Raw genomic sequence first — 19820 nt, 5'->3', positions numbered from 1 at the left:
TTATTGATGGATTAATAGTCATTTTAGTCATTAAACAATTAACAGAAGAAACGTCTGGTTTCCCCCATAATTCATAAAACAAGAAAAAAATAACACTAATAACAAAATTCAATAGATAAAATATGTCTGTTTCTGCCAGCTGATAAAAGTGCGAATTGAAAACAAAACAGATGATAGGGCTTGAGTTCTCACTAATACCATCATACTGACTCGATCCCGATTCATTTTTCGTTCGGTTATTCAGAGTCGGGGTCGGACCTGACCCAGGTTTAAAACCGAAAACGACATTAGTCGTAGGCCGTTTTCGTTCGTCAGCCGGTGAGCGCTGAACTTTCTAATAGTCGGTCTAAACTCCTCCTCTTGGCCAACCTGAGCGTTCAAATCTCCTATGATGATTTTGACGTCGTGGCTTTGGCAGCTGTCGTACTCACGTTCCGCGCAGCTGCGTCCTTATCATCATCAGTGCTTCCGGAGTGTGGGCTATGGACGTTGATTATGCTGAAGTTGAAGAACCGACCTAATACCGACCTGCACATTCTTTCATTGATCGGCCACCACCCGATCACGCGCCTTTGCATATCGCCCATCACTATGAAAGCTGTTCCCAGCTCGTGTGTGTTGCCGCAGCTCTGGTAGATGGTATGATTACCTCTAAACGTTCGCACCATTGATCCCTTCCAACAAACCTCCTGCAGCGCTACGATGCCGAATCCACGGTCCTTGAGCACATCGGCGAGTATGCGTGTGCTCCCGATGAAGTTGAGAGATTTGCAGTTCCACGAACCGAGTTTCCAATCGCTAGTCCCTTTTCGTCGCAGTGGTCTTCGCCGATGGTTCCGCTCCGTACTCTCTTGTTGATTGTGCTGATCCATCTTGCCCCATTTGCAACTTCATGTTAGAATGTCGTATTTTCGATCAAATTTATTTATTTCAACGCAATTAGTACAACAAAAAGATATTTTAGTTACCAGATAAAGATTGTCGCTGTCGTCGCTGTCCGTCTTTGGCTGGCGAGGATAGGGGATCTAAATGTCAATGAAGTTAAAATACATACGATTTGACAGTTATGTACCACACATGTTTCGGACAGCAGAACAAAGGGAACCGAAGGGACAATCTTTATCTGGTAACTAAAATATCTTTTGTACAACACCACCCTCGACACCACCAACATTACTTATGATTCTTTCACTATATTACTAATGTTTAAATTATACATTGTTCGACGAGATTACACGTTTTATAGAAACTGTGTTTCGCATTAGAAACAATGCTTAAAAATTATTTTACCTTGCCATAAATACTCTTCCAAAATGATATTTTATCATCAAATCGATTGACAATAAATTAGAACCAAATTATCCCTCCTACAAAGTCATAATCTCCACATTTAAATGCATACTTACTTGATGGGCTACAGCTCTTCGATGAACCTACGCCGAATGGAGTATCCTTCTCCACTGGACTCGATCCTGGGCCAATCGCTTCCAGTCGCCCTGAACATTGAGCGCCCTCAGGTCCTCTTCAACTGCAAATGGTCATCGCGTACGCGGCCTTCCACGAAGCCTGCGGCCTCTTCCGGATTCTCTACTAAATATAATATTCGCTCAACGTTCTTCCGGCATACGAACAACGTGACCAGCCCACCGTAATCTGCCGTGTTGTATAAGCCTTATAATATCCAGCCCTTTATACACCTGGTACAATTCGTGATTCATGCGACGCTGCCAGATACCGTTCTTCTGTTTACCGCCGAGAATTGTCCGCAGTACCTTACGCTCTAACACTCCGAAAGCTCTCCGATCAGCCTCCTTTAACGTCCATGTATCATGGCCGTATGAAGCCACCGGAAGAATCAGAGTAGTATACAGCGCGAATTTTGTTTTCGTTTGCAGACTACGGGACTTAAGCTGGTTACGAAGCCCGTAATAAGCCCTATTTGCAGCTGCAATACGCCTTTCCACCTCGTGGGTCACATCATTATCGCACGTCACTAATGTTCCAAAATACACAAATTCTTCTACCACTTCAAATTTTTCACCATCCAGCACCATTTCGCTACCACCACCACTAATAAACCCATGTTGATTGCCAACGACCATGTACCATGTACGTTTTGCTGGTATTGATCGTGAGTCCAATCCTCGTGAGGCACAAAAGCCTCTTTCACGGCACCGATAATATCGATATCGTCCGCAAATCCCAGGAGCATATGCGATTTTGTGATAATGGTACCGCTTCTTTGCACGCCAGCTCTCCTAATCGCTCCCTCGAGCGCTATATTGTACAGTAGGTTCGAGAGTGCATCACCCTGCTTTAATCCATCTAAGGTAACAAATGACGTCGATATTTCATCCGCAACCCTTACACTTGATTTCGATCCGCCCAACGTTATACGAATCAGCCGTATCAGTTTCGCCGGAAAACCATGTTCAAGCATAATTTGCCATAATTCATTCCGTTTCACTGAATCGTACGCCGCCTTGAAATCAATGAACAGATGATGTGTCTGCAAGTTGTACTCCAGGAATTTATCAAGGATTTGTCTCAGGGTAAACATTTGATCCGTCGTTGATCGGCCCTTACGAAAACCTGCTTGGTTTTCGCCGACGAAGGACTCTTCAAGCGGTCTCTATCTGTTGAATAGAATACGAGACGTTGTTTTTGGCAACCCACCCGGTAATGAAATAAGGACTATGATTGGAAACTCGGTACCTGGAATGTCAGGACCCTAAATGAACCTGGACGAGTGAGCCTTCTGGCTCGCGAACTGCAGAAGGTTGGAGTGAACGTTGCCGCTATTCGAGAAATCCGATGGCCCAGATCCGGAGAACGTGAATTCCAAGCCGTGGAACCCACGACCAACACTGCATTCAAGTATAACATCTATCACAGCGGCGGTGAAAAAGCAGAGCATGGAGTTGGTTTCGTAGTGATGGGCAAGCAGATGAAGCGAGTGATGCGATGGAAACCCATGAGCAAACGAATCTGTGTGTTGAGGATACGAGGCAAATTCTTAAATTACAGCCGAATCAACGTTTACGCACCGACAAACGATAAATCCGACGACGTGAAGGACACGTTTTATGAATGTGTTGATAAATCCTATGGAGAGTGCCCAAAGCATGACGTGAAAATTGTTATCGGAGACGCTAACGCTCAGGTCGGTAGAGAGGACTTTTTCCGTCCCATAATCGGTAGGGAGAGCCTTCACTCCGCTACCAATGACAAAGGCCAACGGCTAGTGAATTTTGCTGCTGCCAGAGGAATGGCCATCAATAGCACCCACTTTGCACGAAAGAACATCCGAAAGCACACCTGGAGACACCCAAATGGTGAAACTTGCAACCAGATAGACCATGTTCTGGTGGATGGGCGCCATTTCTCGAATGTTATCGATGTGCGGACATTCAGAGGTCCGAACACTGACTCTGATCACTATCTCGTTGTCAGTGAAATTCGATCATGGTTGTCAGCTGTATCGAACGAAAGATCACAGCATACGATACGTTACAATATCTAGCGATTGTCGGCGAAAGGAGTATCGGCTGAGTACCGCCAGAATCTCGACGAACGGATAAGTGCAATCAACGTTAGCGACAACATCAACGATTTATGTGAAAAAACTGGTGGAATTAAATGGACAGTACTTAATTCGTCTTAGACGGTTTAATACATTCCACTAAAAGAGCTTAATATATTTTTCTGATCTATGTGAGTCGATCCATGGAGCGATGAGCACAACAGCACGAGAAGTGGTAGGCACTGCACAGAGGCGGGTTGGTTCGATGTGGAGTGTCAGAGAGTGACAGACGAGAAGAACCAAGATTTTTTTATGTACAGGTTATCCGACTTCGTCAGTAGATGGGAATAACCAGCGCGGGGGGGAAACATACATTTTCAGTGCAAAACGTAAACAAACGAGCATAAATTCCATACAAAAATCCAAGATGGCTGAGTTGGGGATATTGACAAGTCGGATAACCTGTACATAAAAAAATCTTGGGAAGAACGTTGCCAGGTGTCGGGTACCCGATCGAATAGAGATCGGTACAAGGAAGCAAGAGCAGCCGAAAAACGAACACACCGCAGAAAGAAAAAAGGAGAAAGACAGCGCCATCTCCCATCATGTACAACGATCAACAAGGGAATTTGCTGACAGATAAAACCAAAGTGGCTGCCAGGTGGAAGCAACACTTCGAGACTTTGTTTAATAGAGGAAGTGACGGTGCATCGGTGAACAGAATAAATATTAGCGACGATGGACAAGCTGTGGAGTCACCTACACTAGATGAGGTTAAAAAACTGTTAAAGAGCAGTGAGCAGCTTTATGAAGTTCTGCACCATTGTTGCGTACACCCTAACTGGTACGCGGCACCTACATTGAAACTTTGCTTTGTTATAGTGAAGTTGACTGCGATACTCGTCACAAATGTCATATAAACGTCGATCAGAAAGAGTGGCTGTCAAACGATGACTAGCTATTTTGATTGAAATACTGTTGTAGCTTTATTCCATAGAGGTTCTATTATAGAGTATGTAATTGGATATAATTAGCTCTCGGCATTATACTTATGTGCTTTCTGTTCCCGAATAGTTACTTATTTATAAATTTGCGTGATTAGAAGTAAAGTTTGAGATTGCGTATATTGTAGTTACAGCTAATAATTGGTATAGATTTTCAGGTACATGCAACGGCTTTAATAGTAGCTCGTAAATAGTAGTATTTTGGCTGCTTATTTTCACTATTGAAACCTGTAGATCCATTCCCAACGGAATTAGGAAAGCTTACAAACGTAAGTGCATTAATACTAAGCTTATTGTAACAAACTTAACAATTGTTCGTTTATAGGAAAATTTTAATCGCTGCGCTTATCGCTGCGACAATAAACAACGATTAAAATTACGGAACCGCGTTTTCCTCTCGTTGCATTCGCAACAACCATATTATGTCAAAAATATAAGACGAGGAAATGCCTGCTGGCTGGTTGGACGCCCTCATTTGCCCTCTCTTTAAGAAAGGGCACAGACTGGAGTGCGCCAATTACCGAGGAATAACCCTCCTTAATTCGGCGTACAAAATTATGTCACGTATTCTGTTCCTCTTACCCCGTGACCATCGTGATTGACACACCGTCTCGTGCGGTGGCATAGTGCGCGCTCTCGGAATACGACAGGTATTTCCCCCTGTAATTCGCGGCCGCCGCATTTCAAACGTTCACGAACAAGTGTATACAGTGCTACAAAATCGCAACAGTGAAGACTAGCTGTGAATCGACGAAAAAACGGATAAGCGAAGTGAAAAGTGTATTCAACACGTGCTGGAGACAACCAAAACAAACAGCCATCGTCCGGCTGTTTTCATTCAGTTGTCGATGGTGTGGGTAGCGGTACACCCAGAGGAAGATTTTTGGTAGAAATAAAAAGTGTCGAAAAGTTTCGAAATCTCGAAGGAAAAATTAAATACTGAAAAGTGTCCGAAAGTGTATACTGGGAATCTTACAGTGCCCACCGTAATTGTGTGCCTACAGTGGGGCGTGAAATACCAAGAATTACATAAATTTGAGGTTGAAGGGACATAGAAAGTTGGGTGTATTCTTCGTTAGTCCATTTGGGGTAGGTAACGGGTGACCGTTGCCATAGTGGTACAATCAACCTAATTCAACATGGCGGCCGCTAGTAGCGGCGACCCCGGATGGTCTGTTGGACGTAGACTACCAAATTATATGGATCCAACAAACAAGTTTGGTGAGTTAACGTTCCTTCAGCTAACCGCAAAAGATGGTGCCACACTGCCGATCAATCCTTTTATCATTGGAAAAACGGTTGAAGCATGTGCCGGTGGAGCCATCGAAAGTGCTAAAACCGAAGCACAAGGCACAAAATACACTTTGTGTGTTCGGGATCCAGCCCAAGTTACCAAACTACTCAAACTGAAATCGCTCATCGACGGAACCGACGTTGAAGTCATTCCCCATCCAAATCTGAACACTAGCAGATGCGTCATCTCCTGCTTTGAGCTGATTTACATGGAAGAAAAGGATATCCTAACAGAACTACCCAGACAACCACGCATCGCATAAGAATGTACGAATAAAATCGTTGACCGATCAAAATTTCATCAAAATCGCATTGAGGTGCGAAGCTCATCAGTTTATGAATTTTCCCGCATAGTAGGCTTTTTTACGACTTAATTCCAGTTTCATTTGTTGTCATCGCATATTCATGCAAACAAACTCAAATGAAATCGGATTATCTGTCAAACAGAGTTTGTTATCACAAACTACATCGCAATGTATAACGAACGAACTCGCATAAAAATCGTACACATCGCATATACTGCCGTGCAACGTCGCGTAAAAAATACACATATATCGCCTCCACTTTTGTACGTAAAAAGCGTTTTCGCGACTGGTATGCGATGAAAATTGTGTGCATAGGCATCGCATAACAAAAAAACAATTCTATTATGCATGCATTCTGGTTGTCTGGGTAATCAACGAAAATGTTGTCCGTGTACAACGCATCACCAGGAATGAGGGTGGTAAAAAGGTAAATACGCCTGCGTTGATCCTTACATTCTGTAAGACCACGTTCCCAGAATTCATCAAAGTCGGCCTGCTACGTGTTCCCACCCGTCCGTACTTTCCGAATCCCATGCTATGTTATGGGTGTTTCAGCTACGGCCACACACGTATACGATGCCCTGGACCGCAACGCTGCTTTAACTGTTCCGATAATTTTCACGGAGAAGAATGCGATAAGGCACCGTCCTGTCAGAACTGCAAGGGCAACCACAGACCGACTAATCGCCAGTGCCCGGTTTATAAAAAAGAAGTAGAGGTAATCAAAATCAAAGTGCGTAACAATCTGAGTTTTCCAGAGGCCAGAAAACGTGCTGAACAGCAAATAGGAAATAGTTACGCTCAAGCAGCAGCACAGCAGACCGTGATCGAGAGAAAGCTGAAGGAACTGGAAATGGCCATGATGAAAAAAGATAAAGAAATCGCCCGACTGCATGAATAAAGTAAACGGACATCAGTATCGAGCAAATGACGGCAATTGTGAACCAAATAGAAATCAGGCAGCAAATCGGCAAAGTAAAACAGAATCAAGACTACGAAACCATCAGTCGCGAAATGCCGCACCACGGCCATGAACAACGACCAACCCACATGACGACAGGCGTCGCCACTCGGTCGAGGAGCAACTCCCCAGTCGTTCAAGAAAGCAATCACACCAAACCGGCAACCTCACCAGACCATAGACCGCCACCGAAAAAACCGCTGTTACCCACGACCTCACGCAAATGGATTTTTTCCAGCGAGGAATCGGAGATACCGAAGACATGCCCTAGTCAACATGGTTTTCGATAACTCCACTCCCCAGCAGCGCATGAATTACAACGACGACCAAGGCACGAACACGGACAATGAGCTCAATCGGTTCGAAAGTAGGGAAAGTGTAGTACACTGAAAATATTATACACGCTCATACTACTGGTTCCACACGTGAATCTTCACTAGTTGAGTTTCATACTAAATTAACGTGTAATTCCAGTTGCAAATGTCAAAATTCAAAACGATTGATTCATTTGAACTACTAGAAGAATACACATGAAAAACACGTTAAATCATTATGGATTGCTTTTGGGGGGGGGACGTCAAAAATGGGTACCGTGCCTTATTTCATCCACTTCTAAATGCAAACTATCTACAAACATTAATTAAACGCATTTTAGAATTTACTTTTTAAAATAATTTATTATTGCATCGAGAACTAAACATCCGACTAGTGTGCATGGCACAAAATAATCCAATGGTGCCACTTATATGGAATGTCGTCTACATCCTGCTGCCAAAAATCTGTTCCATGCTGCTGGAATATACGAACAGCTGTCGGTCGCTTGTATGTAACTGTAAATTCAATTATTAAGTATTAAGTATTAAGAAAAGACTAAGCCGAACTTACCTTTTGTAAAATTCATCTCCGTTGCCGTTATTACCGTTTGAACCACGCTGAACTGTGTTGTAAATATGAAAGCACAAAGTTTTTCTCACCATGCTTAACAAGGGGTTCAGTATAATGAACCTAAAGAAATCGATGTTTAAAACACGTTAAAATGTACAGGATTGGCAAGTGGTATCGATTCTATACTATTTCCGATGAATTTAACGTGGATTGTTAGTCAAAATGAAAAATAATGAAACACGTTAGATGCACATGGGAAGAAGCATTCAAACTAACGTGGTTTACTAGTGAAACTAGTGTGTTATAAAACACATTAGATCTACGTGTAAAAGAACATTGGATGAGCGTGTTGATTATTTTCAGTGTACCTCTTCCGACGCAAGTATGGCAGGTTGAAGAAGTCATCCGGAACGTCTTACCCAACCCGTTGATGACGAATTCGCCTCCGTAACCGATCAAAATACTGAATACACCACGATAACGGAAACTCGAAATAGACGGCAGAGAGAAGAGGTAGCCCTTCGTTTCACTGGCCACCGCCATTCACAAGCAAGTATAATCTACCCAGCTTTACACCCGATAGAAGCGTTACCAGCAACGACGATGTCCACAGAACTACACAAAGTATTTCCCCAGTGCCGGCTGTTGCCGGTAGATCTGGAAATAATCGTATAGTAGTTTCGGCAACGGCTGGCACTGTGGGGCAAGACGTCCCACAGGTCAGTACTCGCTTATTCCAACCACAGGCAGATACTGTCTCGTCCAACATTCCAGGTCACTTCCAAGCTGCGGTTCCTGAAGATGTCCCTTCATCGGATAGTCGAATTGATCAACCAACGCGAAGAGTATCCACATCGTCATCTGTCACATGCTCCATCACGGATAGTCGCTCTGGCGGCGTTTTCGCTCTACAGTGGAACCTGCGTGGTATGAGGGCCAACATTAGTGAGCTGAAGCTCCTCATCGCCGATCTGGAACCTTGCGTCGTGGCACTCCAGGAGACCAAAGCGAACTAAACCGTTGTCCCACCAGATTTCGTCGGCAGGAACTATACCTTACTCTTAGAATCAAAAAGCGTGTACTATTGGCAACACAGGGTTGGCCTTGCTATAAGGGAAGGCATACCATTTGATCGTGTACAGATCGATACCCCACTGCATTTTATTGCTGCTCGCATTCACGCAACGATCCAGGAAACCGTAGTTTCTGTGTACATTCCGCCGAGCTCTGTCCAATGTCAGGCCGCAATGGGTGAGTTGTTCGAGCAACTAGAAGGTCCAGTGGAGATTTCAACGCGCATCATGTCGCGTGGGGCTCAAACCATTCGAACCGGCTTGGTCGTTTCATCGCCGAAACGACTTTGAATAAACAGTTGGTAATTCTAAACGATCATTCGCATACTCGTATCGACCCGGCTACGGGATATACTTTGGCAATCGACTTGACCATCTGCTCCGAGAGCCTGGCTCGTAAGTTCATATGGCGTACTTTGACGGACACACACAATAGCGACCACTTCCCGATCACGGTTTCCATCCAGGGATGGTTGAATCAACGGACAGCGCGGCAGAAGTGGCTCTACGACCATGCTGACTGGCCGTTGTACGAACAGCTCACGGCAGAAACAATCCGGCCAGATGTCGAATGGGATGTAAGCAGCTTTACTGAGAAGATTACAGCGGCAGCAATAAAATCTATACCTCGGACCAGCGGCAAAATTGGACCAAAAGCGGCTCCGTGGTGGTGCCCCGAAGCAAAAACGGCAATCCGATGGAGAAGAAAGTGTCTTCGCTCCCTTCGACGACTCCAGTCATCCGACCCGGATCACCCCGAAGCACTGGCGAGATTTCAAGAAGCAAGGGCAGCAGCACGAAAAGCGATCACTCAGGCAAAGCAGCAATCGTGGGAAAAGTTCGTGGCGAGAATATCACCCAGCAGCACGTCGACTGAATTGTGGCGGACCGTGAACACTCTACGTGGTAATCGGCGACAGCGTCCGGTAGTCCTCCAGCGATCGGACGGGTTCACGGATGATCCCAAAGAAGTAGCAGAAGAACTAGCGAAAGTTTACAGCGAAAGATCTGTTACGTTCGTATTTTGAAGCTTTTTTAATTGTATTTTGTTATGTGTGCAAACTCAAGAAAATAAAAATAAACAAACCCTGGAGCATAAGTGAACACTTTGCGATTAAAACATCGTGCTGCAAGGGAAGTCTGTCTTGCAAACAAGAGGGGAATAGGAAATTATCTTGTCACTCGCAACCAACACAACAATAATTCGTCGCTTCCGTTCGCGACACACTGAGAGCCGCTGGCTGTCACAAACGAAGTAGAGGAGACAGAGTTGTGGTGTCTGCCATGTCCGCGGCATCTGGGGAGTGCTGCTCGTGACACAAGGAAGGAAAAAGAACGGCTAGTGTAGACGTTCCGGTGTTCGGAAGGAACAAACGTAACCGGAACCACAGAGCGAGGCGCTCCACAACAGATAAATCGCCGACATCGATACCGCCGTGGGCAGTAATTCGTCAAAGACAGAAAACCCGTTTTCTCAAACGGTTGTTGGCGGAACACGCCAAGGGAAGGCGGCAACACATTTCGAGGTTAGTTCCCATTCAGTTGGCAAGGAACATTCCATTATGAGTCTCAAAATTTAGGCAAGCGGTGACAATTCCCTCACCATAAGCAAAGAAGCTCGGATAGGATAGAAGACAGAAAGGATTGGCAACAGCACGGACCGAACCCCTCAACGATCCCACAGCCACGCGGAACGTGATCGGCAGAGACGATTTGAACGAGTCAAGGTTAGTAGTGGCATAAAAAGACAAATATAGTCCTCTAATCAGTCATCTCGAAGTGCAGGCGACACGCATAAGAGGGAACGACGGTACCTTCAAGCAAAGGTCGCAGCCCAACGGAAAAGCGAATTGCTCCTCCAGATTGTTGTTCAGGTCAAGCAGATCGCCATCGACGGTAGGACGAACGATTGCCACCCAAAAGAGTTTCCACTAGGAGTAAGTTGACCACAAATATTGAGCACGAAGCAAAATCTTATGAAACCTATTTGACAGGGCTTTTGTTTTGGCCTTGAATTCGTCGGGTACGTCCAACCTGATGTCGTTTTCGGTTATTGCTGGGTCGAACCTAGTTCTGCCCCGGAGCCGCTCTAACAGCTGTCAAAACGTTCGGTTATTCGTTCAGGTTGGATCGCGATCCGCACCAGATCCGACCAAAACGAACGAGGTTCGCTCTGCCGATTTATCGAGATCGAACCTAGGTTCACCAATACATTCGAACACAAACTGTCGAACAGGTGTTTATGTTTACGCTAAAGGAAAATGAAAACATATATATGAAAGACACGGAAGGGTGCGGATGGGTATTTGACTTTTAATCGTTTTTGTTTCATTTGTTGAATTTATCAATTTTGTTGCTGTCTTGCACGTAAAAATGGATTATTTTAATTGTGTGTTGTCTTCAAGTTTCTCTGATGGTGAAATGGATTCAGATACCGACATATTTTTTGCTGATTACTTCAGACGGTAGCTCCGTTAGAAACAAAATGATGGTTAAAAATTTTGATGAAAATGTGATTGATAAATGCAATGACGAGAAGGTAGCTGTGGCTGCTATTTATTCACTATTACGTTGTGTATTCGATTATATGCTTTGGGTATAATTGCTCTCTCAATGGGAAAATAGCGTACTGGAGTATTGGATTATTATTTATACTAAAATGTTCATACCATTATTTTATTCGTTATTGCAGCTCTGTGAATAATTTGTTTAAGGTTACGGATTTGAAGAATATAAACATAATGTATTAACCCTGATAACTATATTGCCATCAACAAATGATACGTTTTTCTGATTTGGGCTTATTCTACGAGTGGAGTGACGTGAGATTGCTCGAATGACGTGAGAAGAGTCGTATAGCCCCATTTGAATAACATGGTCACCTCACGTGAGAATTGCTAAAATCGACTCACCTCACGTCACTCGACTCGTAGAATAAGCCCAATTATGTACAATAGTTTTATTAATTATTCACCTTGCAGAGGGTGTATTTGCTACCTAGTAACACTCCAGATGATACTTGGCCAGAAAATAAATTCAAATGTAAATTTAGGAACAGTTTTATACGAATTAAGCATAATTTTAGAATCGAAGAAGGATTTTTAGTTGTAATTCGTTAAAAAACCGACAAAGACATATTTTACCCCGTTGATATTTATTATGTTGAATCTCCTGTTATGTAGTGGAAAATTATGTAGAGAAAAAATATTTGCCTTTCTTGTATACTTGGTTGTTGCAGTTTTGGCGAAATCGCGGTTTATCCCAAAGGATCCCCTCTTGGGAGGAAAATACAAAAATGTTAGTCAACTCTTGAGCGATTTGATTCTTTGTTTTAAAATAAAAGGCCCCAAATCTCAATAATTTTTCTATTGGATTTTTTACAAAGTGTTTCCATATTTTCTTGTTCTATTACATTTGAATGGCATAATTGATAATTCAAATGTAACACAATCACTGTTATCCAGAACGCCACTTAGAACCAGTATAACAGTTTATCGGGAAACACGGATTGGCATAATTACCGGAAATGTTCCAGAGCGCCAAAATTCCTTCACGGCAATCCACATTGCCGTCGCCATTCATCACAAGCTTCTAATCACATAAATTTATTGATGGATTAACTGTCATTTTTAAAATAAACAATTAACAGAAGAAAAATCTGACTTCCCCATTCAATTTATATAATAAGAAACAAAATAACACTAATAACAAAATTCAAAAGATAAAATCTGTATAAAATCTGATAAAATATTTTTATTTCTGCCTATCAGCTGGCAGTGCGAACTGAAAACAAAACAGATAATAGGGCTTGAGATCTCACTAACACCATCATACTGACTCGATCCCGATTCGTGTTTCGTTCGGTTATTCAGAGTCGGGTCGGACCTGACCCAGGTTTAAAACCGAAAACGACATGAGACGGTAGTCTGTGCAGGCAGCATTTCACCGTGTGGTCAGAGGTGGATTCGGGCACGATCTGCGAGGTGGTCTAGCTGTAGGCCAGTTTCTCCTCAGGAATTCCCACCGGGATCCAGGAGCAGGCACTCTGGTGCACCTTTGTAACCGCTCGCCGGATGGTACAGTGGAAGCAACCCAAACTGTATAGAGTGGGATACGTGAGTAGCCACGAGATGTGGATGAAAATGGAAAGAAAGTGAAAGAAGAAGATGAGGAGGAGGGGAAGAGAGTAGGAAATATCTAGCAGGCATGCAGGGTAGTTGTTAAGACCCCAGGAGAAAACCTTACTGTGAGACGGGCAGATGAATGTAAAATAAATGTTTGCACACAACTCATTCATGTTTTGAGGCGTTTTATGTTACCTAGCCGGTCCGAACCTTGCCTTTCGCCTTCATGCAAGGTCGTACCTAACAGATCTGCGACCTCCAGCTACCCTCCTTCGTTCCAAATAGCGAAAGCGGCGGCTGAACGAAAACTCATCGATTTTTCGCAAAACAGCGATGATGTGTACAACATCGATATCACCCTCGGTGAACTTTTGTGGGCCCTCGACAAAGGACAAGGTACCTCAACAGGCCCAGGTTCAATAGGGTATCCTCTGCTACAACATCTGCCTCTGTCCGTGAAGACGTGCCTGCTTGAACTGCTTAACAATATCTGGCGCAGTGGCGAATTTCCTGAAAGTTGGCGGAATGCTATAGTCATTTCGATCCCGAAATCTAACTCCCACGAGACCGGTGTCAACGCATTTCGACCAATCTCACTCACCAGCTGCATGGCTAAACTCTTCGAACGGATCATTAATCGCCGGTTGATCACCGAACTAGAGTTGAGTGGACGACTCGACAAGCGTCAACATGCTTTTCGTGCAGGACACGGTACGGACACGTATTTTGCCGAGCTTGAAAGGTCGCTACCTACCACTGACGAACACTGTCTTATTGCATCTCTTGATCTGTCGAAGGCGTACGACACCACCTGGCGACATGGCATACTACGAACCTTGAAATCTTGGCGAATTCGAGGGCGCATGCTGAACATGCTGCAAAGCTTCCTCTCGGAGCGCACCTTCCAGGTGTCCATAGGGGGACACATGTCTCAACAATATTCGCAGGAGAACGGAGTTCCACAGGGTTCCGTTTGTCCGTGACGTTGTTCCTCGTGACCATGCAGCCGATCTTCCGTGTGCTGCCAGACGGAGTTCAAATTCTTTTGTACGCGGATGATATCCTTCTCGTAGTACGAAGGTCAAAGGGAGAAGGTTTGCACCGGAAACTGCATGCGGCAGTCAAGGCAGTGGATAAGTGGACGAAGAGTGTTGGATTCACCATATCAGCGACGAAATCGCAAACATTCTATTGTAGTCCAAATGCACGCCGTGAGCCGACACAGAGCATCACTATAGACCGATCCTTCATCCCGAAGACCAATCGCCTGAGGATTCTAGGTGTCACTCTCGACCGAACACTTACGTTCAAACCGCACTGTAAGATGGCCAAGAAAGCTTGCGAATCGCGACTAAGGATCCTGCAGATGATCGGAGCGAAACTTCCGCGTGGCAATCGCACGACTCTTCTGCAGGTGGGCTCGGCTTTAATCACCGCAAAGCTGACATATGGAATAGGATTAGTTAGCCGAGGAGGTCCGGAAACCCTGCAAAGTCTCGCTCCTGCATATAACACAATGGTCCGCTACGCTTCCGGAGCATTCGTAACTAGCCCGATTAACTCGGTCATGGCTGAAGCTGGCAATCTACCGTTCGAACTATTGGCCGTTCAGTCTATTGCACGGACGGCCATTCGGATGTTAGCTAAAAGTCGACACAACAGCATCCTTCCGCTGGTTCATCGAGCTTCCGACCGTGTACTCGAAGTAACGGGTACAGCGCTTCCCGCTGTTGGCCAGCTCATAAGGCAGAGCAATCGTGTTTGGCACGCACGTAAACCGTCGATAGTATGGGATGTAAAGAACAGTGTCCGAGCCGGCGACCCACCAGACAGAGTTCGTCCAGTCGTCCAACAGCTACTTTCAACCGAATTTCACAGGTCGACAGTAATTTACACAGATGGCTCCAAGCATGATGACAAGGTTGGGTCCGCTCCCATGGCCTAGTCCGAAAGTTTAGTCTCCCGAAAGAATGCAGCGATTTCTCGGCGGAGGCGTATGCCATCAAGAAGGCGGTAACTATGCGAAATATCAATGACGACTTGGTGATACTAACGGACTCTGCAAGCTGCTTGTTGGCGTTAGAATCGGGAGCATCGAAACATCCGTGGATCCAGGAAATAGAACAAACAGCACAAAACAAACCTGTCCGTTTCTGCTGGATCCCCGGGCACACTGGTGTGAACGGAAATACTGTGGCTGATCAACTAGCGAACGAGGCCAGGGAACAGCCTGTCATTGACACGCCTATCCCTGGAGAAGATGCGTTACGAATGGTAAAACAGGCGATACGACTCCGTCAGTGGTATGAGTGTAGCGACGCGAAGCTGAGGGAGATAAAATATGATACGAATAGGTGGGCAGACCAGGGTAGCGTAGCCGACCAGCGTGCCCTAACTCGGTTGAGAATTGGCCACACGCGGCTGACCCACTCTTTCCTCCGCCCACCTGCGATTGCTGTGGAACCGTAAACGACGTACGACACCTTATTTTGCATTGCCGGAAGTATGAGAAAGAACGACAGGAGAACGACATCAGCACTACTAGTCTGAGAGATGCCCTGAGTAATGATGAAGGAAGAACAAAGAAACTGATGGTGTTCTTGCACCAAACGCGATTATACGAGCAACTCTGAATGGTGGGAGGTCTTAAAATGGTATCAGCAAAATTATATCATCGGCAGAGCTACACGAAGCCTTTCCCCAGTGCCGGCTGTTGCCGGTAGATCGGGATACAATCGTGTAGTAATTTCGGCAACGGCTGGCACTGTGGGGCAAAACGTCCTACAGGTCAGTACTCGTTTATTCCAACCGCCAACAGATACTGTCTCGCAAAAAATTCCAGGTCGCTACCAAGCAGCAGCAGTCCTCTCATCCGGGAAAGGGCCCCGACGAATCGTCGAAGAAATATTACACAAAGCGCTTCCCCAGTGCTGGCTGTTGTCGGTGTTTTCAAGACTAGTGTAATGGTTTCGACAGCGGCTGGCACTGTAGGGAGTACGAATGCACCCATGGCGGTGTGAAGTGTCTCTAATAAACAAACAAACAAACTTACTCCGTGACCCTATTTAATCATACTTTTTCTATTTCACGGGACTCGTCGAATTCTCAAGAGTAAAATATTCGGCAATTATGCATCTAACAGATTTTTTCTTAGGAATTTATATTTTCTCATAATTTTAGAAATATGTCATAGATATGTCACCACTGGTGAATACATCTTTTGCTGGCGCCTGGGAGCTAAATGTCAACACAAAATCCCTATCGTTTTTCAGTTGTGTACTCAGATCAGCATGTTTTAGAATGAACAGAAAGGGATCCTCAGCGACCATCTTTCTTTTTTGTCTATAACCTTTTTTCAATTCTGGTAATTAAATACCTTGGCTGCGCATACCACTAGGAGATCTGGTTTTTAGTCATTATTACGCCTATGTAAAGTTATGCGTTTGAGTATCACCCAAACACGTGGATTCTTTTTATTTGCACTGCCAAGCTCTTTAATTAACTTTTTATACTGCTTAATCGTTGATTTATGTATATGAAATTGTTTGCTGTAGAGGAATCAGTTTATTATTTGTGATTATCTGTTAAATCGAATATATAATTCTAACGTATATTTCTAAATCATATTACTCCATCGAAACTATTTTTAATAAAACCTAACTACATAGTCATAAGCAGTGCGAAACCTTTCTGATTATTTTCGCAATCTTAAACTAATTAAACACAGCCCATCATCAGCTCATCACACAAGCCAAACTGTCCTAAAATAGTCCACTGCACATCAAAAAAGGATGCAGGCATCCTCAGTTGTTTACGAAAGGCACACTTCTAAATCAATCCTCTTTTCATTCGCTGCAGCACTAATCCTCCCTTGACAAATCGTATGGCGGGGCCGTAGCTCTCCCCTCAGGCAGGAATGCATGCTGCGAATTGTTCGGAGATCTATTGCTGGTAAAACTTTCGTTTGGGTTTGCCATTTCCTGCTGTTGCATTCGTGTCAGCACCTGCGCCTGTCGTCGCTTTTCGTTGACCATTTTGAAGTAAACCTGAACCGCCACCGCGGTGACGATAAATACTCCGCAAACGATGCCAACGATGGCCCACGGTGAAAACGATGCCGGCTCGTAGTGAATGCCGGTTAGATGCGATCGATCTTGCAGAGCGGTTTCCGTATTTTGGCCGGCTAGGATCACTTTGTTGTTGTCACTGGCGGAAATTATCCTGGGTTGGTCTCGTGTTACCACGGCTGGTAGTTGGAAACCGAGCGTGTTCGGTTGCATCTTCCCGCGCAATTCAGGTACGTACTGGAGAACGATGTCCTGTGAGCGCACGTGACACATCCGAGTAAGTTTCAGCATTCCGACACCGCTGAGCTCGATGGTTTTGCTATTTCCTAGGCCATAGTTGACCACGACCGAAGTACGGTTGGGTACGGCGTAAATCCAACGGTTAGGATCCGCTAGCTGAATCCAGATTTGATGGCGCAGTTGCAGTCGGTTAACTCGGCAGTCCGAATCGGCGGTTGTGCGATTGAAGAATGATGTCACAATGCAGTCTTCGGCAGAGGATAAGTTTTTAATTAAATGGTGAGTGTTACAAAGGGCAAAATCGTTCAAATGGTTGCAGGCTTTGTACTCGTCGTAATTCATGATCATTCCGAGATGATGTTGCATATTGTACACCAATACATCGTTCTCCAATGGAAACATCTTCAGAATGCCATCTTTCATCATTGGAACGCTCGTTCCTTTCAGTGTAGTGTAATCCACTTTGTTGCATAAAGGTAGCAGGATGCTGACTTTCATTTTACAATCATCCACGTAAGCAACCACCTTTGATAGTGGATACAACTTTATGACATCTCGCAATGTAAATTGCACCGGAAAAGTAAAATCTTCCGGTAGTATCTTTTGCAGCTTTTCGATTTCGTTCAGCAATCGAGTAGGGCCAACAATGTCATCACCAATGACACAGAACTTGAGGACTGCAAAAGCTTCATGAACAGTTCCTTTTTCCGAATAATTTTGTTCAACAGAATATCCATCATAAGCAATTGTCCTTCACGACTGTAATCGATTGTACCCGGCTTCTTAGGATCTACTTGAAACATGTTTCCACTCAGTACAGCAATCGCCTTGTTGGTACTATTGAAAAAATGCTCCACTTTCGAGGATTGTGTATCCAATTGTTCATCGACTTTCCTGAAGTTTCCGGAAATTTCTTCTCGATCTTCGTCGTCCATCATTCCAAACCAGGATTTCAAAATGCCTCTCTTTGTGCGTCTTTTATCAGAGCACAAACTGTTCAGCAGACTTTGAAAATCGTTCAACTCCCTGGTTAGCTCCACTAAATTCCCAATGCTTTCGCAACTGCCTGGGAACTTTTTCATCATTTCGTTACATGCCGTAATCAGCTTAGCTACACTGCTGTTGGCTAACGTTATCTCGTCGACAAACTCTTTCAGCTCGTACTCCGATTGGAGTGTCCAGGTACTAACTTGAATTTTCACCGGCTTCAAATTCTCGAAGTAAATCCCATCGCTGTAGATAGGAATGTTGCTCACCGGTAGATCGCCATACGCATCTGCTGGTGGAGTTCCAGATCCCATAGTCAGCAGCAGTGCAAGCACTATTTGCAGCCGGGAAACTGTTACTAACAACTGCATTTGCGTTTTTTGTGCAACAAATTGCGTAACTATAATTCATAGAACAAATTGAAAGGAAATCAATGAAAATAGCTATAATTGAACTTGGTTGTAACACTTACCACTATAGAATATTGTGAAATTTCCCTTTTATGGCCAAAATAATACCACTATCTCATGTTACGAATATTCTAGTTTTGATATAGTCAATGTCTGCAAAACAGAAAATAAAATATCACATTATCTTCGATGCACATCTACGACAATCTTCAATGGAATAAAATTCTTTTATTATGTAGGTAGGTACTTATTTACGGTTGATTACTCACCTTTTTCATCGACTGATTAGAATTATTCTCCTTCTTTCGTTCGGCTGTGTTTCAGCTGCTTCTCAGCTGATATCTTGATAATACAATTTAATCAACAAAATTATTTGAATTATCTACGCGTGGAAGTAGAAGACTACCCAAGATAAAGCATGTAGAATATGTTACGCAGCAGGAGACCTTACCTCGAAAGAAAGTAACAAAACTTACGTTTGAAAAGGAATCGCAGATCAAAATAATTTTATTTATAATATTTTTTATTTATTTACTCGACTTACCTCTCAGTGTGTCTGTGTCGCAGGTCGCAGGTCTCGCAGCAGTGCACTCAGATTCCGAATTTTTTAAACCGTGCTGCCATAAAGAAAATATATGAAACTAGAAACTATAGTTTATAACAGTTACCTACTAAGGGTCTGTCTCAATTGGATAATTAAACTGAAATTAAACTTAAAAGTGACATTTCAATAATTACCGAATAACCCTGCTCGCAGAGCAAGATTACTTTTGACAGATATCGAATCATTTTCCATCGATGTCCTATTGGAATTGCTGGGTAGCACCAGCCATTCTTATAACGGGGTGATTTGTTTATTTTCGAACTGTCACTTTTAAGTTTAATACTCCAAATGAGACAGACCCTAAGGTCTGTCTCAATTGGATAATTAAACTGAAATTAAACTTA

At 44.0% G+C, this 19820-nt stretch overlaps 1 protein-coding gene and 2 long non-coding RNA genes across 3 annotated transcripts; 2 read left to right on the top strand and 1 right to left on the bottom strand.

Moving 5' to 3' along the window:
• Positions 1-4353: 4353 nt before the first annotated feature.
• LOC134221334 (uncharacterized) lies at positions 4354-4906 on the top strand. The gene is made up of 2 exons (XR_009982329.1): positions 4354-4796; positions 4853-4906. It is a non-coding gene; the product is annotated as an uncharacterized LOC134221334 (long non-coding RNA).
• Positions 4907-9567: 4661 nt separating this feature from the next.
• Positions 9568-10952, top strand: LOC134221333 (uncharacterized). The gene is made up of 3 exons (XR_009982328.1): positions 9568-10570; positions 10625-10771; positions 10830-10952. It is a non-coding gene; the product is annotated as an uncharacterized LOC134221333 (long non-coding RNA).
• A 5582-nt stretch (positions 10953-16534) lies between these two features.
• On the bottom strand, positions 16535-19384 carry LOC134225769 (uncharacterized). Its single transcript, XM_062706121.1, is given in 4 exon segments — positions 16535-18131; positions 18134-18862; positions 18935-19025; positions 19142-19384. Coding segments are annotated over 2 exon segments (1803 nt in total). The 5' UTR covers positions 18834-18862; positions 18935-19025; positions 19142-19384; the 3' UTR covers positions 16535-17028.
• Positions 19385-19820: the final 436 nt, after the last annotated feature.

Source organism: Armigeres subalbatus, chromosome 3 (genome assembly GCF_024139115.2).
Source record: "Armigeres subalbatus isolate Guangzhou_Male chromosome 3, GZ_Asu_2, whole genome shotgun sequence".
NCBI classification, from domain to species: Eukaryota; Metazoa; Arthropoda; class Insecta; order Diptera; family Culicidae; genus Armigeres; species Armigeres subalbatus.
The sequence above is the reverse complement of the archived record's forward strand: the minus strand, read 5'-3'. Positions and strand labels throughout refer to the sequence as shown.